The 23,107-nt window shown below is 53.9% G+C and overlaps 2 protein-coding genes across 2 annotated transcripts; one reads left to right on the top strand and one right to left on the bottom strand.

Annotated features, from left to right (window-relative positions):
• Positions 1–523: 523 nt before the first annotated feature.
• Positions 524–2,589, bottom strand: LOC110358948 (uncharacterized). Its single transcript, XM_065031878.1, has 2 exons — positions 2,556–2,589; positions 524–1,687 (listed from the first exon to the last, which is right to left on the bottom strand). Exon 2 carries the CDS (start codon positions 1,639–1,641, stop codon positions 889–891), a length of 753 nt encoding a protein of 250 aa, XP_064887950.1. The 5' UTR covers positions 1,642–1,687; positions 2,556–2,589; the 3' UTR covers positions 524–888.
• A 3,043-nt stretch (positions 2,590–5,632) lies between these two features.
• Positions 5,633–19,689, top strand: MYBL2 (MYB proto-oncogene like 2). Its single transcript, XM_065031869.1, has 14 exons — positions 5,633–5,856; positions 6,671–6,764; positions 7,907–7,978; positions 8,281–8,373; positions 9,021–9,241; positions 9,402–9,558; positions 10,326–10,568; positions 11,794–12,177; positions 13,741–13,880; positions 14,858–14,957; positions 15,587–15,700; positions 16,256–16,372; positions 16,607–16,753; positions 18,992–19,689. Exons 1-14 carry the CDS (start codon positions 5,756–5,758, stop codon positions 19,118–19,120), a joined length of 2,112 nt encoding a protein of 703 aa, XP_064887941.1. The 5' UTR covers positions 5,633–5,755; the 3' UTR covers positions 19,121–19,689.
• The last annotated feature ends 3,418 nt before the right edge of the window (positions 19,690–23,107 follow it).

Genomic DNA, 23,107 nt, shown 5'->3' with positions numbered 1-23,107 from the left:
GCAAAGGAGCCTGTCCTTGGGCGCTCTGTGTCCCGAGTGCTCGCGGTGCTGAATTCCAGCTGGGACGAGGATTAAAACCTTTTATAAAACTAACGGCGGGGGCGGCTCGGGAGCCCCGCGGCCGCTCTCCCTCCCGCTGCCGCCGCCGCTGCCCGGGCCCGGCCCGCCGCTCCCAGCCTGTGTTTCTCCCCGTGTGCCAGAAGAGGGATCCCCAGCCCCGGCGGCGCCTCTCCGTCCGCGCTCCCCGCGGCGGGGCCCGGCAACCGGCCGGCGCCTCCGTCATGGCCCGGCGGCGGGGCCGGGACCGCGCTCCCCTCCGGCACCTCCGGGAGCCCCTGTGCCAGGTAAGGGGGGCGGGCGGGGGGCGGGCAGGGCCGGTAGCTGCCGCGGGGCCCGGCCGTGTTGCGGCAGCCGGGGACGGGCCGTGGAGCTCCGTGGCGGCCCCGCAGCGGCCGGGCCGTGGGGCTCCCGTTGCGAGTGGGGGAGGCTGGAAGTGGCTGCGCTCGGTGGGTTTTACCGGCAGCTGGACCTGCGCCGCGTTCAGCAGAGACCACCCGCACAGTGAAATTTATATCTTTATTGCGTGAATACACAAAACAGTGATTGGGGAGGAGGGGGGGGGGGAGCCAGTAGGGCTGCTGCTGGCTGTAGGGAGCTGCCTTCCACAGCCTCAGCATCCTCCAGCCAGCAGTACCCCAAGCAGTTCGCTGTTTCTGTCACCCCAGGCAGAAATACTGAACCTTTTGCCAGGTAGTGCCTTCAGCACACCAGCCCCTGGCTCAGGGCAGGAAGGCTCCATCATCTTCTGTGCTGCACTGTGGATGGCAGCTCTGCATTGTGCTCCTCTGTAGCACAGAAGATCCCCGGGCAGGAACCCCGGCAGGAGCATCACAAAATCTGCTGCAGACACACAGGGATGGGGTCAAGATCGCTCAGCTGGGTGTCGGGGGTGGCAGACCTGTGCATCAGCAGAGGTTGCCTCTTGAAGGCTCCAGGCCAAGCCAGAGGAATTACTACAGAGCTCTCTAGGGATGGCATGTCTGGTTTGGAGCATCCCAGTAACCTTAACTCCTCATTGCTCACATCAAGGGACAGGCTGCTATCCAGGGGGGGTTTTATGGCTGAGATCTCCCATGTGGGTGCTGGTGTCTTCCCGAGAGTTGAGGGGTCACCAAGGAGCTCGATGCTGTTGGAGAGCAGGCTCTCCTGCAGCTTGGAGTGCATTTCCTTCTTGCATGGCGTTGAGGTGCTCTGCAATGCCACGTCCAGCAGGCAGCCAGCTCTGCCAAGGTGCTCACAGGGCAAACCAGATGCATCAAACATGCCCTGACTATGGTTGGCCTTGCAGAAGCAGACAAGACTGAGGTCGGAGGTACCTTGGGTCAGGCTGTGCAGGTCAGTCTTCACACAGCTGCTCAGAGACTCTGACTGCTTGACAACACACAGAGAACTGCCTTTTGTTGAGTTGTCCAAGTCCGTGAGAAGCTCCCAGGCCTCTGGTTTGGAGGCGCTGCCAGAGTCCGTGTAATAACTGCAGACGGGAGAATAATGGGTATGGCTGGAGGCCCCAGCCACAAACCCCTTGTCCAGGATGTCCTTTATGGTCAGGGTGCTGGCACCGTGTCTCTTGGTGGACAGCATGGTACAGAATCACACCACTATCAAGCTTGTGGGGACCAAGATGTGCCTGTCAGAAGAAACATGTTACTGTTCCCTAATGAGTTGCAGACTTAAAGTAGCAGGACTGTGCTTTCCAGAATCCTCAGTCTTGCTTAGGAAAGCAAGGAGTTGAGTGGGATCCAGGACAGGGAGGTGGGTATCCAGCTTGTCATTGTCTTCTGGAGCAACATAACTGCACCACAGCCAGTTTATTGCTCAGAGTTCATCATGGAGCCTCCCTAGAGTTGTATTTATTGAGCCTCAGCCTGTACACTACTACTCTTAGCTTTATATAGGGTATAGAGCGTATCAGTAAACTTCTGCATCTGTCAGTGGTGCTAAGATGGAGCTGGTTTTCCCCAGAGATAAGACACTTCATTTTTTCTCAAGTCAGAGGGTTATTAGCCCCAGTTAGAGTTGAGTCCCTTTGAGAGTGAGGCACTAAAACCAGGCTCTGGTTAGGACAGTAAAGACTCTTATCTTATTTTCAGTCCCACACGTAGTGGCCCTCACATGGGTCCCTGTGCAGGTCTGTGGGGACAGGCCATCCTGCAGGTCTCACACTACACACCCCTGCCTTCTGCTCCATGGGCAGGACCTCCCTCCATGTCCTCCTACCTAGGAGGGAAATTCTCAGCACCAGCTCAGTCAGAGAGAATGGGGCAGGTCAGGGAAGGCTGCTGTGCTCTGAAACCTTTTTTACACTGAACACTTCAAAAGCAGAGATAAAAAAAGCTCCTGAATTTACTGCAATGGGCAGTTATATGGTCAGTCTAGAAGGAAAGTATTTTTTTAAGACACTTGAAGTGCTTTTTCCTTAAAGATAATTTAAGTAAATTAGTATGTGGGGAATAAAAAGTACATGCTAAGAGGATAGACTAAAAAGCACTACTTACCTTCAGCTTCTATAGAGACCCTCTTCAAAGTTTTAATCCTTTTTTGCTAGTGTTACTTACAGGGGTTTTATAGTTCTAGTAATTAATTAACAGGCTAATTTCCTAATTAAGTCAGTTTGGGAGGGGGAGGAGTTTTTGTTTCTTTGTTTTTAAGCACAGGAGTAGGGGGCTGTGACAAACTGCTGAAGGTAAACTGGGTCCTGCCAGGGCTGGGTTGTGTTTGTAGCTGGGCAGCCCTGGAGCACAGGGAGGAGGAGGATGCACGGAGCCTTCCAACCTGGACAGCACACCCAGCGAGGGTCCCCAGCAAGCTGGCATCTCTCTTAAGTTTTATCATTTGCTCTGAAGCACCAGCCAGGCGCATCCACATGCACAGGCTGGGGTGGTTATTACAGATAACGTATGGGCGCTAGTGTGTGCTGTGTATACACAGGCAGGTGGAAACAGCAGGAATCCAAAATGCAAGCGTGTGTTTAGGGACAGCTGTCACTGGGGTGGCTCCTCCTGCTGCTTTTTCTCTCCCGTGTTCTGTGCACGGTGTGACGGTGCCACCGCCTGGGCCCTGTTCTGTGCACGGTGTGACGGTGCCACCGCCTGGGCTCTGTTCTGTGCACGGTGTGACAGTGCCACCGCCTGGGCCCCATTCTGTACACGGTGTGACAGTGCCACCGCCTGGGCCCTGTTCTGTGCACGGTGTGACGGTGTCACCGCCTGGGCTCTGTTCTGTGCACGGTGTGACAGTGCCACCGCCTGGGCCCTGTTTGCCACCGCCTGGGCCCTGTTCTGTGCACGGTGTGACGGTGTCACCGCCTGGGCCCCGTTCTGTGCACGGTGTGACGGTGCCACCGCCTGGGCCCTGTTCTGTGCACGGTGTGACGGTGCCACCGCCTGGGCCCTGTTCTGTGCACGGTGTGACAGTGCCACCGCCTGGGCCCTGTTCTGTGCACGGTGTGACGGTGTCACCGCCTGGGCTCTGTTCTGTGCACGGTGTGACGGTGCCACCTCCTGGGCCCTGTTCTGTGCACGGTGTGACGGTGTCACCGCCTGGGCCCTGTTCTGTGCACGGTGTGACGGTGCCACCGCCTGGGCCCTGTTCTGTGCACGGTGTGACGGTGTCACCGCCTGGGCTCTGTTCTGTGCACGGTGTGACGGTGCCACCTCCTGGGCCCTGTTCTGTGCACGGTGTGACAGTGCCACCGCCTGGGCCCTGTTCTGTGCACGGTGTGACAGTGCCACCGCCTGGGCTTTGTTCTGTGCACGGTGTGACAGTGCCACCGCCTGGGCCCTGTTCTGTGCACGGTGTGACAGTGTCACCGCCTGGGCCCCATTCTGTACACGGTGTGACGGTGCCACCGCCTGGGCTCTGTTCTGTGCACGGTGTGACAGTGCCACCGCCTGGGCCCTGTTCTGTGCACGGTGTGACGGTGCCACCGCCTGGGCTCTGTTCTGTGCACGGTGTGACAGTGCCACCGCCTGGGCCCTGTTCTGTGCACGGTGTGACAGTGCCACCGCCTGGGCCCTGTTCTGTGCACGGTGTGACAGTGTCACCGCCTGGGCCCCATTCTGTACACGGTGTGACAGTGCCACCGCCTGGGCCCTGTTCTGTGCACGGTGTGACGGTGTCACCGCCTGGGCTCTGTTCTGTGCACGGTGTGACATTGTCACCGCCTGGACCCCGTTCTGTGCACGGTGTGACGGTGTCACCGCCTGGACCCTGTTCTGTGCACAGTGTGACAGTGCCACCGCCTGGGCCCTGTTCTGTGCATGGTGTGATGGTGTCACCGCCTGGGCCCTGTTCTGTGCACGGTGTGACAGTGCCACCGCCTGGGCCCTGTTCTGTGCACGGTGTGACGGTGTCACCGCCTGGGCCCTGTTCTGTGCACGGTGTGACGGTGTCACTGCCTGGGCTCTGTTCTGTGCACGGTGTGACAGTGCCACCGCCTGAGCCCTGTTCTGTGCACGGTGTGACAGTGCCACCGCCTGGGCCCTGTTCTGTGCACGGTGTGACGGTGCCACCGCCTGGGCCCTGTTCTGTGCACGGTGTGACGGTGCCACCTCCTGGGCCCTGTTCTGTGCACGGTGTGACGGTGCCACCGCCTGGGCCCTGTTCTGTGCACGGTGTGACAGTGCCACCGCCTGGGCTCTGTTCTGTGCACGGTGTGATGGTGTCACCGCCTGGGCCCTGTTCTGTGCACGGTGTGACGGTGCCACCTCCTGGGCCCTGTTCTGTGCACGGTGTGACGGTGTCACCTCCTGGGCCCTGTTCTGTGCACGGTGTGACGGTGCCACCGCCTGGCCCTGGCGTGCAGGGAAGAGCTGAGCTTTTCTTTGCTGACCTCCTCTTGTCTCTTCTGGAGAGTCAGACCTGTGCTCCTGCTGGGGTCCCCCTAGTGCACCCCTGGAGCGGCACACACAATGTAAGGAAGGTTCTTGATTTTAATTAGTTTTCTTTTTTTCTCCTGTTTTGATGGGAGGGGACTGCTGGGTGTACCAAGGCTGGTTGTGGCATGAGGTGACCATAGCAGCATGGTGGCAGAACCAAAAGCCTCCATTGCAGAATCCCAGGATGTCAGGGGTTGGAAGGGACCTGGAAAGCTGATCCAGTGCAATCCCCCCATGGAGCAGGAACACCCAGATGAGGTTACACAGGAAGGTGTCCAGGCGGGTTGGAATGTCTGCAGAGAAGGAGACTAGGAGAAGTTTTTTCTCAGTTTTAAGTGGAACCTCCTGTGTTCCAGTTTGTACCTATTGTCCCTTGTCCTGTCACTGGTTGTCACTGAGCCTGGCTCCATCCTCCTGACACCCCCCCTTTACATATTTATAAACATTAATGAGGCTGCCCCTCAGTCTCCTCTTCTCCAAGCTCAAGAGCCCCAGCTCCCTCAGCCTCCTAGAGCTGAGCTGAGCAAAGCCCTGTCCTAGATCTGTTCACAGCGAGACCCCATCCTTGAGCTGAGTGAAAACCCATCCTAGAGCTGAGCAGAGCTGCGGCCCCGGGGGTTTTTGGTACATTCCAGTCCCGGGGCGGGGGGGGGGGGGGTTGCAGCGGGTTGTGTAGGGCTGGAGGTGACCTGGAGAGGAACCCCCCGTCCCTGCCCAGGGCGGTTGATTTTTGGGGATCGGGACTTGGGTTCCCCCGGGGGCGGGGCGGGCGCCCTCCCGCGCGCGCCTCTTTGTGCGGGCGGGAGGCGGCAGCGCGCATGCGCGGCCCGGCCCCGCGCGGGCGGGGGCCGCCGTTGGCGCGAGATAGGAAAGCGCCGCCGCCGCCGCCCGGCCCCGCCATGGCGCGACGCAGCCGCGGGTGAGTGGGAGCCGCCGGAGTGCCGGGGGTGCCGGCTGCCGGGTCGGAGCACGGGGGGAACGGGGGTGCGGGGCAGCCCCGGGGATTCGCTCGAGGCTCCTGTGCACCGGCCGGCCCGTTCCCGCTCTCCGGCGGGCTGCAGGCAGAGCCACGGCCCCGCACCCGCGGGCTGGCGGTTCGGCGGGTCCCGCGCTAAGGGCTGCAGCCGGGCGCGGGGGTTGGCGGGGCAGGCCCGGGGTGATGTGTAGAGCTCCCGGCGCTGCTCCCTGCGCCCCTTCTCTTTGCTCCGGGATGGGATATGGGAAGGAAATGGTGCCAGTCCCTCGGTGCAAAGGCTCCCCGGGGGATAGAATGGTGCAGGAATCAAGAGAAATGTTCCTTCCCTTGCTCTGAGCAGCATAAGGTTCAGATTGGGTATTAGGAAAAAATTCTTTACAGAAATAGCTGTCAGGCATTGGAACAGGGTGCCCAGGGCAGTGGCAGAGTTACTATCCCTGGAGGGGTTTAAAAGGTGCATAGATGAGGTTCTTATGGACATGGTTTAGTTCCACGGTTAGGTTATGGTTGGGCTTAATGATCTTGAGGGTCTCTTCCAACCAGAATGATTCTGTCATTCTATGATAAAAATTGCTAGCACGCACTGGGAGGCCAAAGCAGAGGGACCCCTTTAAACTGGGGGTGTCTGAGTGAGCATCTGTGGGGTGTCAGGGCTCAGTGCAGGTCTGCAGCTCTGCTCTGCTCGGTGAGAGCTGCTTCCTCTGCTGCGTTTTTATGAGAGGTTGAAATTATCATCTTTGTTTCTCCGTCTCTTCAGCGAGGACCAGGATGAGCTGCATTGCCAGGATACCGACTCAGATGTGCCAGAGCAGCGGGACAGCAGATGCAAAGTCAAGTGGACACAAGAAGAGGTGAGTGAGAGCCTGGTGCTTGCTGAGAGCAGGTCCTCTGGGGTGAGCCTCTGGCGTGGCACACAGGGCTTGGTGCCCCCACCCACTGACCATGGCGCCATCTCCTGCTGTCTTGCCCCTAAAGAAGACCGTATATCTGTTTTACTGTTGTGAGCCAAGGTCTTTATGTGAATGGGGAGTTCAAGTGAGTTTGAAACGCAGCCTGCGGAGTAAGAGCTGTGACCACTTTAGCTTGAGCATCTGAGCCTTGAGTGAGGTGCCTGCAGCTCTCTTGTGAGCAAAGAGGGGTTCTGGGCGATGGCTGAGGCCTCCAGCAAGCTCAGTCACACCGTGGAAATGTCCTCCCTTTTGTGCAGCAAAAACGAGGAGAGCTGAGACTGTAGGGATCACAGCTTAGTCATCCTGGCTGAGAGCCTGATATTAGTTGGGATATTTTCTTCCCTTCTTCCATTTCCTTCATTGCCTTTTTTCTATGTGAAGACTACAAGGTGTCCTCTCTTCCCTGGGATGTGAACACTGAGTAAGATGATCTTTGTGCAGAAATTAAAGCCTTGGGCTCATTTTGGGCATGGAATTATTTCATGCCTCTACCCAGCCGGGGCACACAGACAAGAACATCTATAATAGGCTTTTTGTGAGCTGTACATCAGCAAACCTGGGCTACAGCGGGGTTCAGAAAGAAATGCTGTAGAGCCCAGCAGCACTGCAAGCCTGTAGACCACTGGGCAAGTGGCAATACACTGAAACCAGTTAGCTTTCTTGGCCGGGCAAAAGCAGTGGCTGAGCTGGGAGATGGACTGTCTGGTCAGGGGTTTGCTGGGGCTGGATAAGCAGGTAGGATTGGCCACAGGGTTTGAAGCAGATTGTACTGGGACAGGGCTGGGCTCTTGTGTTGTACTCACTGTATGAGCTCGTCTGAGTACAGCACCCAGAACCAAGCATGCTGTTCCACTTGGGTTCCACATACTGGAGCGCTGCTAAAGGACAGTGTGAGCCACCTTCTTCCCCTGAACGCAGAAAGGCAAAGAAACTTTCGTGACAGTTCAAAATGTCTGGTTTTATTCTTGGTGCTGTCAACCCAGGGGTGCCTGTGGCTCGTGTTGCCTCTGTGTATGTGACAGCGATGTCTTTGTTCTTTGCAGGATGAGCAGCTGAAGACGTTAGTAAGACATTATGGGCAGAATGACTGGAAGTTCCTGGCCAGTCACTTTCCTGTAAGTGACCCCTTTCCTAACTGGAAATTGTGGTGTTTTCATGTAGCTTCTTATGCTCAGCACGCTGGTTGTCTGTCTGCGCAGCACCTTGCACAGTGGGGCTGGGTTCTGTGACTGCAGATCTGGGCTGTGGAAAGTTGCTCCTTCAGAGCCGGGAGACAACATTGTATTGAGTCTGTTGGAGCTGGGAGGAGAAACTGAGGTTCCTGTCCCTGTCTTCTGTGCCTCATGCCCTAGTCTCTATTCTAAAGGCCTTTGGAGCCTCTGGTCTAACACATGGCCACTCTCATTGCTTTTCCCAGAACCGCAGCGATCAGCAGTGTCAATACCGGTGGCTGAGGGTGTTGAATCCAGACTTGGTTAAGGGCCCCTGGACCAAAGAGGAGGACCAAAAGGTGAGGTGGAGCAGGAGAGGGTCTGAGCATTGGGCTGTGACTGTCTGCAGAGAGGATGGAGGTGTCACACCCTCAGGTCTTGTAAACTCTGGGTAATTCTGGCCTGTTGTGAGCAGACTAATGCAGCATGGTCATGACAAGCAGGTCAAGGCTTCTTTAGCTAAACACCTTCTCCCTTTCACACAGTGCTGCTACAGCAGGCTGCCAAGGGAGAGAGCAGAAAAGAGAATTAATTCATCTGCCTGCTGGCACATCTCCACCTGACCTGGCCGTGTTGACCTAAGAGAAAAATAGCAGTGGCATTTCCTGTGCCACAGCAGACAGCCTGAAGTGAATGTCTGAGGTTGGCTGGGTGAATCATGACTGCTGTGAGCCTGTTTCTCTGCTGGTTCCAGAGTGAGCTGAGAGGGACCAGCTCAGATAGACTCATCATCCTGAAGTACAAAGGAAAAGTTGGAGTTGCTATCACAAGTCTTGTTACACTTGATTGTCAGTGCTGGATCCCTCCAGCTTTTTCTCCTAAGAGGCTTTTCTCTCTCTGCCCTTACCTGGTCACAAGAGAGGTGAAGAGCAAAACCTGGAGATGACTCTACTGACCTTCCCCTCCTTTATTCCATTTATTTATTTCCTTCCTGCTCTCTTCAAAGGTAATTGAACTGGTTAAAAAATATGGCACCAAACAATGGACCCTGATAGCCAAGCACCTGAAAGGGCGGTTAGGGAAGCAGTGCCGGGAACGCTGGCATAACCACCTGAACCCAGAGGTGAAGAAGTCCTCGTGGACAGAGGAGGAGGATCGCATCATTTTTGAGGCCCACAAGGTCCTGGGGAATCGTTGGGCAGAGATTGCCAAGCTGCTGCCTGGGAGGTAGGACCTCTTTGCTTGCTGGTGCCTTCAGAGCTGGGTGGCCCATGGAGATCTATGTGTTGGGCTCGCGGGACATGGCTGGAGAGCATGTAGGAGCTGGTAGCTGTGCTGTAAAGCTGATGTAAATGGTGACTTCTGTTTCCTTCTGCTTTCTCTGCAGGACTGACAATGCTGTGAAGAATCACTGGAACTCCACCATCAAGCGGAAGGTGGACACGGGAGGCTTCCTCAATGAAACTAAGGAGTCCAAGTCGCTGTACTTGCTCGTGGAGGTGGATGACAAGGAGAGCCAAAGTCAAACCAGAGCAGGGAGCCAGGTACTGCACCAGCACACTTGCAGCAGGCAGCTGGGTCAGTCCTCTGCTCACGCGTATCAGAGCTGTTCATCCACCCTTCTACTGCCTTGCACGCTGCCTTTGCCGCTGCCTGGTGTCTGCACCGACAGTCTGGGCCTTCCCCCAAGACACCAGCTCTTGGGAGAGCTCTCCCTCCAGCAGCGGGAGGTGTGGTGTGAGCCCAGGTGGGTTATCTGGGTGGAGGACAGCAGTCTGCTAGTGCTGTTATCTTGCCAATCCCAGCATCAGATCTGTCTTGGAGACTGCAAATTCTTTTTTTATTTTGGCTCTGTTTTACTGCTCCTGGTGGGAGAAGGCTGCCCCAGACAGTGGGGGGTGTATGGTGAAGAGGTGTTGTCTTCCTCTTCTCTAGAAAAGGAAGCAGGAGAAGTACACCCAATTATTTTTTTAATGAAGAAAGCATGTAGTTTGCAATGGCAGGCTCTTGGAAAGTAGGAAGTGCAGAATTAGTGCTACCTGCTCAGCCTTCATTCAGCTTTCTTCTGGGATACTGTTCAGTGAAATTTTAATTAAACAGTCCTGTGCTTGTTGTGATGTATGGACTCCTGCTCAGATGGTACGTGAGACAGAGCAGTGAGGGAGAACAGGGACTGAAACAAACTGAATGGCTGTTAGGAGAGCAGGTGAAGCCGAATTTGGCCAGGGACCCTTCCTTTTTGTCCCCAGGTCTTGACATTGTTCCCTTGGTTTCTACTAATGGCTGCACTACCTTTATTCCATGCATAAAGACCATCCTGCCAAACCAGCCAGTCAATGTCTCTGAAATAAAGGAAGAGGATGTAAGCGATGAGGAGGTGACGGGCGTGCAGGAGTTACCCTCGGAGCTGCCGGCTGCTGAGCTGGTAGAGCAGAATGCGGAGGGCACGCCAGATGATGCGGTGCTTGAGGATGCCTCTTCACTTGTCACGTCACCGTACAAGTGGGTGGTCGAAGCTGCCAACTACAATGAAGCTCTGGACATGATTGAATCTGTGAGTAGCAGACCCTTCTTCCTCTGGCTAACGTAGGGAGAATGATCTCCGTGTTTTTCCTTGAGTAAATTTACTTGGTTCCCTTGCTCGTCACCATGGGCATCCCAAGGAGGGCTGGGTCTGTCACTGGCCTCTGGTTTCGTGTTGTCTCTTTCCCAGGCCTGGGTCTGGCTTTTCCAGCTCTGCCAGTGTTGCTATGGGATGCGCATTCCCTGAGATGGATGTCTGTGCAGGGGCTCTGCTGGTGTGGGAGGCTGTAGACACTGGCAAGCCTGATGTTAAACCTTCTGTCAACTAATGTTCCCAGCTCTCCCTTTCGTAACAATTTGGTCTCATGAGCTTTCCTTTCCCTCCTGTAATGGGATGGGATAGCACAGGACAGACTGGGAAATAGGCCAGACCCACTTGTACTGTGTAGAACAGAGCCCTTCACACTGGGATGGCACCACCATTTGCTTTCAGTGGAGGTAGCTTCGCTGCAATGAATAATTTTGGGCCAGTCAAGCAATGCTGAGGTCCCCAGGGTGACGGAGGCACCAGGGCTAGGGACTGGCTAGAATCAACAGAGCGCTTTGCTGCCATCAGAGAGAAATGTCACTTTAGCCCCCACGCTCCCCGAGGAGCTGATTGTTTGTGAAGGATCCGCTTTGCATATGTATGGAAGGACAGAGAGTTAAGCCCAAGGCTTAACGGCCCATCTGTGAGTTCTTAGGGGGCTGCTCCATGGTGCTTTGGGTACTGGTGGGGTTGAGCTGTGGAACAGCTGATCTCTGAACTGCTCCGGTTATTTTTAGTCTTCCAGCAGTGCGGGTTACAGCAGAGCCCTGCGTCCAGCTGTACTGCTGTGCCCAAGTCTGTGGCTTGGTGTTGGGTGACAGTCGCTTCATTCAGCCCCTATCCCCAGCTGCTTTTTTGTTTTGTTCCCCCTGTGTGGGGGTGCAGCTGTTTGTGCAGCTGTGCTGTGAACTGAACTGGGGAAACCAACCTTGCGTAAATAGAAAAATCTGCCCTGCGCTCAGGCGGCAGCTTTCAGCTGGGTCCGTGCCCTGCTCTGCTCTCAGCCGTGCTGGAGGGTCTGAGCTCTCCTCTTGCCAGGCTCCTTGCAAAAGCCTGTGCAATCTCACAGACCCAGTTATTTCACCTCTCAGTTCATCTCTGCGTCTGCACCAGTCGGCTGCTCGGCTTTCCTTTTTGGGCGTCTTCTGATGGTTTCCCTTGCGTGCAGGACCTAGACGGGTGGTGTGATCTGACGCAGTTTGACCTGCCTGAGGAACGCTCCGCTGGCAGCAGCGGCAGCAACAGCCCGGTGAGGCAAACCCCCAGCAAACCAACCCCATCCCTGCCCAGCGTGACCGAGTACCGCCTGGACGGCCACACCATCTCCGACCTGAGCAAGAGCAGCAAGGGGGAGCTCATCCCCATCTCTCCGCACGCAGAGGTGAGCTTTGGCACACCGCCCTCTGTGCTGAAGAGGCAGAAGAAGAGGAAGATCTCCCTCTCCCCCGTCACGGAGAATGCCACCAGCACGAGCCTGTCCTTCCTTGACTCCTGCAACAGCATGACACCCAAGAGCACCCCCGTCAAGACACTGCCCTTCTCTCCATCTCAGGTACGGAGCCAAGTCTGTGCTCCTCTGCTTGGGCTTGGTAATGAGCTAATAAGCTTGTTAGTGCTCTGTCTGCTTCCCTTAATGCCATGTATCCCCACCAGCTCTGCCAGCTTTGTATTTCTCCTCCCTTCAATGAGGCAGTACCAGCACACAGAGTGTGTCTGTTTGCTAAAACAAGGCTCAGAGCTGGTCTCTGACACTGCTTGTCTTCAGACTTGCTTTTCCTGCGGGAGCAGCAGCCTGTGTCTGCCTCTGGCAGTGTTGCTGGAGCCCAGTTCCCCTGTGTGATGGGCAGGGTATGTCCTCGCGCTTGGCACGCAGCGCCACATGCCTGCCCACTCCAGGATCACCGGAGAGCATGGGGCTGCTGTCCCCAGGGCATTGCTGCCCCAGCTGTGGTAGCAGAGTGGCAGCAGCAGAAAGCGGCTTTCCCTGTTTGTTTCTGTTGAAATCATGCAGGCAGACTTGGCAGCACATGCCTTGTGCAGTTGCTGTGCTTAGGAAAACACTCCTGGGCTTATCGTTGTTCCTAAAGGGACTCAGGATCTTTGTCATGGCTCCTACAGTGTCCACACACATGTGCACACATGGTCTGCAGCGTACATCGTCGTGGAGCACTGTGGTGGTCATACCCACTAGTGTCTCGTGGATTGATATGGGGGAGTTCTGTCTATAAAACAGAATAAAGGCAGCTGTGTTGCTGTGTTCTCTATCACGGTTCCCACAGCTGTGCTGCTGTTCAGGCCCTGTCTACCTGTGCTTTCCACGCCTTAATTTCTGCTGTTTCTCCAGCCCTGGGTGGCACATGGAAGTCTGACACCCGGGTTCAGGTGGTTGTCAAAGGCAAGGCCAGCAAGAGCTGGGAAATCAGAGCAGGACCTGAAGTGTGCCGTTCTGTGGAGTGTCAAAGGCTGGAAATCCTGGAGTGAATCTGAGAAGGCAAACAGCATGTCCTGCCTCTTGGGCTGAGCTTCAGCCACCAGTGAATGTAACACACACAGCTCCTCTCTCCCGATAGGTTCTTGAATACAAATTTCGTTCCTTGTGGGAGTAAAGTTGTCACTTATTAGCTGCCATGAAGTAAAATCCTAGCGGAGATGAGACAGTTTGTCGTTTTCTCACAGTTCAGACAGAAGGCAGCTCAATGCAAAATCTGTTAACTTGTACGCTGCTGTGTTTCCCTCACATTTGCCAACCTGAGGTCAGAACCGACCTTTGCTGGGCTGGCATTACTTCACCATTTTGCTTCGCCTTATCTGGACCAGTGCAAGGAGAGTCTTCTCTCCCACCCTGTAGCTGCTTGTAATCAAATCAGCTCATCCCTTGTAGGAATTGAATGATCTTTATAGATGTGAGGCACCTTCTGGCAACTTTCACGTGTGTCTGTGTACAGGACTGTATGAGTCTGTAAGAGTTGTGGTTTATATTGTGACAGATCCCTCTTGTGCTGGGCAGATAGTCCCTACTTCAGGTTTTTCCCCATATTTAGGAAAAAGTAATGACTTGTGATACTCTGCTGGGATGCCTGAGTGTCTTCTCTTTCTTCTTTCCTGTGCTGTGTAGTTCTTAAACTTTTGGACCAAACAGGATACTCTAGAACTGGAGAACCCATCTCTGACCTCCACACCTGTATGCAGTCAGAAGGTGATCGTCACCACCCCTCTGCACAGGGATAAGACTCCTCTGCTGCAGAAGAACTCAGCGTAAGTCCTTAGCTCCTTCTCCTCCATCGCCACCCAAACAGCATCCTTTTCCCGATCCAATTCAAACATAGCTCCCCCAGTACTTGTACTGGAACTACTGAGAGGAGGGCAGAGCAGGCTGGGGGTTTGCTTAAATCAGTGTTTTTTCCCCCTGCAAAGACAGCTCCTCTCTGAGCTGCGGGGAGCAAGTGTGGAGGCCGCCTGGGGCTGCAGCCAAGTGCCCAGTGTTGTGCTCAGCTGCTGGGTGTGCTGCTGCTGTCTGTGCATGTCTTTGTCTGGGAGCCAGTGCTGTGCTGTGAGTGCTGTGCTAGCAGGGAAGGGGGTTGATTTCCTTAGCAAGAGCTGGTCAGGTCCATCCCTTTAGTCCTGCACCCTCTGCTTTGCCTGATCGGAGGGGCAGGCCAGGGTGATGGCTACCCAGGTGAGAAGAGGGCTCTGCATGGGGGGTGTTTTGCTGGCAAACTGAAGCAGCAGAGTGTTTGGGGGTGCTGGCTGTGCTAGCAAAACTTCCCTGTTGTTGGCATGGTCTAGAGCAGCTCCCCATGCAGGCAGTGTGAACTGGCTCAGCTGCTCTAGGTGCATTTTTACCCAGAACTTCTGCTGGTCCAGCTGTGACTGTCCTGAGCCCAGGCTGGGCCTGAGCAGACTTGCCAGCAGAAGCGTTCAGAGTAGTGCTGGCCTGCAGAGCTGCGTGTCACTGGTGTCAGAGCTGCTGTGCCACTTTCTGACAGTGTGCTTGGCAGCTGGTGGGGCGGAGCAGCATAGCTGGCACATCTGAAGGATATTTTCCCCGCTAAAGGCTCCTCCGTGCCTGTTTGCCCTGCTCCCACCCCAGGAACAGCCCAGGCAGGTGGCTTTTGCTGCCACATCAGACTCTGCAGGTAGCTCGTGTAATGAGAGGGCTTGGAAGGATGTGGGTTGCTTTGTCTGGGTTTCACCATGTCTGATCCTTTGTGTTTTCCACTTTTTGCTGCCAGGTTTGTCACACCAGATCAGAAATATGTGGTGGACAACACTCCTCACACCCCCACACCTTTCAAAAACGCCCTGGAGAAATACGGACCAATTGGGCCTCTGGTAAGTATTGGGCAGGTCTCCCTCTTGCCGATGGCAGAAATGCAACGAACGCAAACAGGATGTGGGGTGGTTTGCAGTGGAGCTGTTAGCGAGTTACCTGTGCCATAACAATGCGCGGTTTGGTACTGCCAGGCTGAGGTGGGAGGGATGAAGGAGGCCTTGTCATGGTACGTAGCCACAGGACTTTCAGCTCCTCTGTAAATTAGCTAAAAATGCCCCAAACTGCCCTTGAATCAGACTGCAGTGCTTGGCTACTGATGACCTGGAGGAAAACCAAGGGCATGATCTACTTAGGCATCCCTGAGGAGCTGGGTCTGTTAATGTGGTTTTTGTGAAGCTGGCAGTTTCCAGTATCCCAGGCCTTCTGTGCGTGCTGGTCTCTCAATGGCACATTTGGGGTTCAGCTAATAAGTGCCTCTCATGCCTGGACATCTTGTAAATCTGTCAGGGTAGAAGAAATCTTGTCATATCTTTTACAGCTGAGAAGTAAATAAGTCATCTTTGTGCATGTCCCCCCACTGTGGGTTCTTCTGACCCCATTATCCCTTGAGCAAAATGTAATACTCGCGAGGCTGCCCAGTGTAAAGATTTTGACTGTCTTGAGCTTTCTCTCTGCCTTTTCACACCAGCCCCAGACGCCTCACCTGGAAGAGGACTTGAAAGAGGTGCTCCGAAGTGAAGCTGGCATCGAACTTATCATTGAGGATGATGTGAAGCCTGAGAAACAGAAGAGGAAACAAGGGGTGAGCTGATTTTACATCCAGTACCTGCTGCTGAGCTGCCATGTGCTGTCGAGGGTTGTCTTGGCTGGTTTTGTTCATCCTGCTGTTGATGCCGAAGTGTTTTGGCCTCTGGCTGCTGCCTTTTAATCACAAGAGGTTAAGGCTGGCTAAAAAATACAGCCAGCTGTGTCCTGGTTTATGCTGAACTCGGGCATGGCAGGAGATGCCGTGTCCCTCACCCACAGGAGAGATCTGTGGCACACTTTGGGCATCTGTGGCCAGTGGGGCTCCTGGAAGGCTGTGGGCTGGTGTGCAGAGTCTCTTGGCTCACTTGCCCTGGTGGATGCCTTTTCTTGCTGAAAGGAATTTCCTTTTCTGAATGGGAGGCTCTGGGTGCCGGTAGGAGAGCACTGGAAGCTGCCGTGCCTTGTGGTGGGGAGGGCTGCTGCTCACCTTCCTAAAATGCTGGAGCAATGCAGACCTGGAGTGACATGGGCTTGCTGAGCACCCTGGGCCCCGAGGATGGAAATTCACCAGGTTGATTCACACCAACACTTGCTTCTCCGTGTCCCCCAGTTGCGCAGGAGTCCCATCAAGAAGGTTCGGAAGTCTCTGGCCCTGGATATTGTGGATGAAGATATGACGCAAAACGTGCCTGCCCTCCCCAAGACCGTCTGTTTCAAAAGAGCCCAGGTGAGAGATCCTGTGTTCAGGTGTCGCTGTTGAAGGGCTAGAGCTGGCTTCTCCAAAAATTCCTGTGGAAAATGGCAGTGGGAGCTTTGCCATCTGCAGCTGCCTTTGGGCAGTACACGTGAGTGTGGATGAAGGGCTGGATTTGTTAGCTGACCTTTTGGCCTGGCCAAATATCAGCATTGTTGGGGTAAAATAACTCATTTCCTTACGCTTTTCTTTTTTTCCCCTTTGCAGCCTTTGAATTTCCTTTCGAGGTCCCTCAACATTACCACCTCGAGCAGGAAGAACGACAGCGGTTTGCTCAACAGAGCCTTCGTGCAAGTGCAGCCAGAGAAGATGTCCTACAGGAAAATGCCGAGCCATTTCAGACCACCAGCACCGGTGAGCCCTGCAGGCACTGTCCTCCCAGCCAGGGGGCGGCTGGTGCTGCAGCCCTTGTCCCTCTTTGGGAGAAGGAGTGAGGGGATGAAGCTCTGTGTGCTCCTGCATAGGTACCATGTGCTGGCAGGCCTGCCTTTGCACCCAGGTTTGGAGATGCTGAGCCAGCAACATCATGCTACGGTTTCCTCCTGTCTCTTTGCTAACCGGCCCTCCTGGGGCTCAAAGCCCCTTGGCTGCTTGTTTGCCCCTGGACTTACTCATGGGACTCCACATCCTTTCCCAGTCTGTCAGGGAATTTAGAGGATTTCCTTCAGGCAGGCGAAGCCTCTTGCTCTTTCTCACAACAAAGCAGGAATTTCAGACTTAGGGATAAGATGCCTAGAGTTTCTCACAGGCCTATGTTACCTAACACAGGTTCTACTCATCAAGCACACAAGGTCAGTAAAACAAATTAGCGTGAGGTATGTGATTTTTCTACAGACAGCTGCAAGTCACTTGAGTGTATTTACATATAACCAACCTCCTCGCCAAACCTTCCACTGCTTTACCATACAAGTGGGCAGCAACAGGCTCATCTCTTTTGCTTCTCTGCGCATAGCAAGTCTGCAGGGTGCTGTACAAATGCCAGACAAAATGGTTATTTCCCATCTCTGATTTTTAGGGTGTCCCCAGGCAGTGATGAAGGCTTTGTGCCATAGGCTGTTTACCTGAACCCGTGGTGGTGCAGAGCTCCTGCTGCTGGTGTCACAGCACCCTGGGCCTCAGCTCCGTGCTGGAGCACGTCTGGGCTGTGCTGGAGTCCTTGTAGCTTACAAATGCCCTCTGCGGCATAAATGTTTTCTGGTGCTCTCCTGAAAACGTTCACCATTTGGTGTGTCTGCAGGCAGAGTGCACTGGTAGAGGGGTATCCCGGCCTTGTTAGGCAGCGTGGCTTAAAGAAGGGGATTTGGATGGTGATTTTTGCAGATATTTGCTTGTGCCAAGTCACGGGAGCGCTCTGGTAGCTTGAACGAGGATGGAAATAAATGCGCTCCTTGGCGGGGTTGAAACCGCAACTGGGCCCGTGTGTGGAGGTGTTTCAGATCCCCGAAGAGCCCAAGTACAGTGTTGCCTCCACTGAGCAGCCTCGGCTCAGCCTTCACTAACGGGGGTTGCAGCTGTCTCTGGATTGGAGCTGTCTCTTGTGAAAGCTGTTGCTCCTGACAAATACTCCTCAGCCAGGGTAATTCCTTTCCCTTCTCAAAATAAACCCTACCCAAACACTTCCAGTTCTCCTCCTGTCCTAGGCAGGGTTGGTGTTGCTCTGGGAGCGAATAGGTCCATATAAATAAAGCTTTGGGAGTGAATTGAAGGTGACAGTAGGGCAGCTAGTGCAGAGTACAGGTGAGCAGTGAAATCCCATTGCCCAGAAACAGCAGAGCTGCCTGCGGTGTTACTGGGCGCTCAGGATTTATTGTACCGGACTGGTGTTGCTGGCAGCAACAGTTATTTATTAAGGAAGCTCACCTGGCTGGGCGCTGAACTGGAATCAGCCCCAAGCTGTGCTGTGGCTGCGTGGGGTGCTGTTACCATAAGCTACGCTAAAGCTCGACCTCTGGTTCTTTGCAGCACACGTAAACGGGTATTTCCAGTTCAGGGCATTGTATGTCTCTTGGCTGGTTTATCAGAGGATTTGTAGGGGTTTTCCTGGAATGCAAAATCACCTCCCAGGTGCCCTTTCTGCACCTCATTTTCAGCTCTGCCTGTGAGCTGCAGAGCCCTGTTGAAACCACAGGCACCAAATTGCTGTTAAGGATGGTCTTTGACCAATCTAGACCTGGGGCTATGCAGGAATTAAACTGATTTGGAATAAATCCCAAAGCTGTTCTTGAATTCCTTCCATCCCTCTGGATTCTCTTTAGCACAAGGAGCCTTGTTTGTGCTTTGGGATTTTTGCTGCAAGCCAGGTAAGGGCAAGCTCTGAAAGGGCACGTGCATAGTCCTGAAATTGAGTATTCACCTGGGAAACCACTGAACACAACCTCCCTTTGCTAGAAACTACTCAGCTGTGATGAGTAACTGCTGGTGTGCAAGTTCCTCCTGCTTGCAAGAAGAGAGTTTGTAAGTGGGAGGTTTTATTTCCCTTGGGTAGCAAGTAGCTATTTATATATTTTTGTAGTGTTTTAGAACAGGGTGTGGACATTATGTGTGTCCTCTCCATTAACTGTGCTGTACACGTGCTTTCTTTTCTCTCCGTAGATGACCAGGGCTTGGAAAGCGGTGGCCTGTGGTGGAACCCGAGACCAACTCTTCATGCAGGAGAAAGCTCGACAGTTTTTGGGCATGTTGAAACAGAGTCACACATCAAGGACCTTAATCTTATCATGAAGGATTGCTCTGCTCTTTTAATTTTATTTTTTAAATTTTCTTTTATAAACAGAGGGGAGGGGGGAACCACAGGAAAAAGTATCTTTTGCCAGGCCATGGTGTGTGGGTGGATTTTTTTCCTTCTGTTCCCAGGTAGATCTATATTGTAATCAATTGGGATAACTGCTGGCTAATGTGTGGAGTGCAATTTTTGGGTTTGTTATGGAAAGGCAAACAAGGGAGGGCGCAGAGCTGACAGCAAGACCTCTCTCTTGGAAGACCTGGGTTCTGCAGAAGTAGAAGCACATGGAGACCAATCCGCCGCCTGCCTGGATTCCGTGCTGGCTGCTCCGGTACCTCGAGAATGGCTTTTGTGAAGGTTCCTGCACGTCTTGGATCTCTCCTTCCAGCTTTCCCCAGGGATGGAGCCGTCTCCCTTCACTCTAGGAGGAGGGAGGGAGAAATGCTTTGGCGTGACCCATGTTAGGAGCTGGTCCCTCATTCCATGGGGCTGCTTTGTACTGCTGAACTGCGGGTGCCTTTCCCCAGGGCTGTGCCCCCTCCCCAAATAAACCATGGTGCTAATATCACCCTGTCCTCGGAATCTGGCTCTGCGTGGGGTGAGCGGGATGCAGCACAGCGCCGGCTTTCAGGAGGGATTTCTTCTTTCCTGGCAAATTGCTGAATTCATGTGTGGCTGGGGCTGCTTTCCTCCTCACTCGGTAATTTAATCAGCTGTTCAGGAATGGTCTTGGTTGCTGTATGGGAAGGTGCTGGAGCGTGTTTGAGTGTAACGTGGCTGGGATCTCTGCAGAGCTACAGGATCAGGTGGAGGCTGCAGAGTTGTGGGCAGGAGAACAGCACCAGGAGTGTGGGATGTCATGAAGCCTCTCCTGTCCTTCCTTCAGAGGCCAAAGCTGCGTCCCTGTAGCTGTCTCAGTGCAGTCACAATTATAGGGTGTGTTCTTGCAACCTAGCCGAGGATAGGATGCAGTGATGGTAGCAGTGTATTACACTTTGCAATTGGAAATTTGCTGGAAATACTGAAGAGCAGCTTACTAGTCAGCCCAGCACATGAACAACTCTTTGGGTGAGCCCTGTTCGAGGCTGTGCTGTGATGTGCTGCCTCTATAAGTCACCAAAGCTATTGGGGCAGATCTGCCTCTGGTTGGGGGGGTCACAGCCCAGCAAAGATGCAGGGGCCAGGGTGTCTGTTCATCCCAGTGTCACTGTCCCCAGTCCCTTTGCAGGCTGGAAAAACAGAGCTGGGCTGCTTAAATCTCATTTCAGGTTGTGGCTTACATTGGAAATAGAGTCAAAAAATCCTTCCTGACAAACCTGTTAATAAAACCTTGGATCCTGGGAAACGAGGGAGTTTTAGAAACCCAGCTCATTTTTCATTTCTACAAGCTCTGGGCCAAAGTTAATCCATGAAGTCATTTTTATTTCTGTTTCTTGGTGCTGCAATGTTTGCTTTGGAAAGACGGCTGGGACTGCTTGTCTGAAAGCCTGGCTTTTGCAGCTTCAATTCTGGTGTTATTTTCAGAGAAATCATCATAAAAACCATCCCTCTCCGCTCGGGATTAAGCGGCCTGGGTTGTTCCTGCGCTGGGTGACTACAAAACCAAGCCTGGCATTGCATTTCTTTCCTGGGGCCGATGTGAGCTGGGAGGCCGGAGGAGTCGATGTCTGCTGGAGAATAAATCTGTGCGTGAGCCCAGCACACGTGTGTGGGAGTTGCTCCTAAATTAAAGGATGATGAGGTTGAGAAGTATTAACTGCTGCTCTAATGCTGTAAATCCAGATAGCGTTGGGTGTCCTGCAGGAAAATACTGAGAAAAATGAGTAAGGCCTGACATGGGTAATGAGTAAAGGGACAATTAGCTTTTAATTGGAAAATGGAGGTGCTTCTGGTGTGGATGGTACTAGCCTGGCTTGGCTGTCCTGGGGCTTGGGAATAGGCACCATTCTGCAGGTGGGGGAAAAGGCCCAACTTGCTTTATTTTTCTGTTAGTTTGGGTGCTTTTCTTTATTTCCAGTAAAAATCTTGTAAAGGTTGAACTTCTTGCTGGCTGCAGCATCCCTGGACTGGAGCTGGAGGCTCCTCTCTGTCCAGGGCTCTGTGTCTCCTCGGTGTCCCTGGCTCGTGTCTCTTTGAAACCTCTGCAGTAAGCCAGCCCTCAACCACAAAGAGAAACCTGGGAATTTAATTCAGCTTTACAGGAAAGACTGGGATGGCAGAGCCCCGGGAGCTGTGGTGCCTCCACCGTGCAGGAGAGGAATCTCCTCCCATGGCCTGGCTTGCTGGAAAGTTGCCCAAAGCCTGCGCTGCTGCTTTCTTTTAAACTTTGGATTTCCTTTTCACAGAATCCCAGAATGTCAGGGATGGGAAGGGACCTGGAAAGCTCATCCAGTGCAATCCCCCATGGAGCAGGAACACCCAGATGAGGTTACACAGGAAGGTATCCAGGCGGGTTTGAATGTCTGCAGAGAAGGAGACTCCACAATCCGCCTGGGCAGCCTGGTCTGGTGTACTTTTTCCAGCATCTTTTGATATTTTACATTCCTCAACAGAGCAGACGATGCTTTGTTTGAATCCAGAAATAGCGGGGCAGAGCGGTGCTGCGCTCCCGCTGCTCCATGGCCAGCGGTGCAGGAGCCGCTGGGCGCCCTCAAAGGGTTTGTTCCTGCTGCTTGGGGGGATTTTACAGCCTTTTTATCTTGTTTTCACAGCTGATCCTGCTGAAGCGCTGTGCAAACAGCAGGTTGCTCACAGGGGGCTGTTTGGCACGGTGCCCTGGGGAGAGCCGTCCCTGTGCACAGCCGCAGAGGGATGCAAAGTTTGGTGGATAAAGGCATGTTTTCACCATCCTGTGTTTGCAAAGCTGCCGCAGCAGCGGTGCTGGCGCAAGCGGCTGGGGACGGCGCTGCCAAGTGTGTCTGTCCGGGGAGAACGTCAGTCTGAAAACTCCGCTATCGAACTGGGATCTGCAGCCCTGTGAAAATATAAAGCCTGTTATCTGTAATTGTGCAGCAGGTAACAAGTGCCAAGATTGGTGTCCTGCCCAACAGGACTAGATAAGGGGAAAAAAAAAGTAATAATTTTAGGTGCAGTTCTGCTGCTGTACCCATCTATTGCCAAAGTTTGTATAAATTGAGGTTTGAATCAAACCAAAACAGCCCCAGTTAATGTTTGGATCCGCTGTTTCCCAGGCCCTGCAGAAGCAGACAAACACAGTGTCGGTATTTTTCGCTAACTGTTGGTAAATTTTCTTTACAGGTTAATTTCTGCCTAATAATCGCTGTCCTGCCCCATGGCTTTCTCTGGGTTGGTGCTCCTGCCTTACCCCCAGGACCAGGGCTGCTGCTCAAACCTCTCCTGCCAAACCAACCCCACTCTGCCTTCAGGGGAGCACACAGCACCCTTCCTCTGCAAAGAAAAAAACCCTTATTTCCCTTCTCTTGCTGTCAGGCATCATTTTTTAGCAGGCTGTGACAAAGTCCCACGCTGTGGGAATGCAGCGGGGTTAATACCCGGATTTACACTCTGGACCCGTGTTGAGCTGGGGGACAATTTTATCCCTTATTGGAGTTATTTCTGATCTGAAGGCTTATTCTCGGCTCCTGCCACTAAGCGGGGGTGTTGTCACACCGCAGAGCTGCCGTGGGATGGGGACAGACCCAGGCACCCGGTCGCCTCCATCCTCGCAGCCGCTGCTTCCTCGGTGGCAGAGACAGAAGTGAAGGACCCACCACAGCATCACCCACGGGAGGGCAAACTCCCTCTTGTTTGACAGCAAAGCAGCGAGTGACCTGCATTTCTGGGACAATAAGGGCAAGTGTCATCCTTCCCTTTCAACCAGATGGGTTGCATGACATGGAGCAAGAGAGACTGGTTCACCCACAAAGCCCTTTGAGGCCTGAGGACAGGTGCTGGTGAAGAGCATGATGAGGATGCAGGCTGGTGGATCAATACCTAGCAGGCTGGTGAAATGGGCTTTCCTGCTA

The sequence above is a fragment of the Columba livia genome, chromosome 16 (assembly GCF_036013475.1).
Source record: "Columba livia isolate bColLiv1 breed racing homer chromosome 16, bColLiv1.pat.W.v2, whole genome shotgun sequence".
NCBI lineage: Eukaryota > Metazoa > Chordata > Aves > Columbiformes > Columbidae > Columba > Columba livia.
The sequence above is the reverse complement of the archived record's forward strand: the minus strand, read 5'-3'. Positions and strand labels throughout refer to the sequence as shown.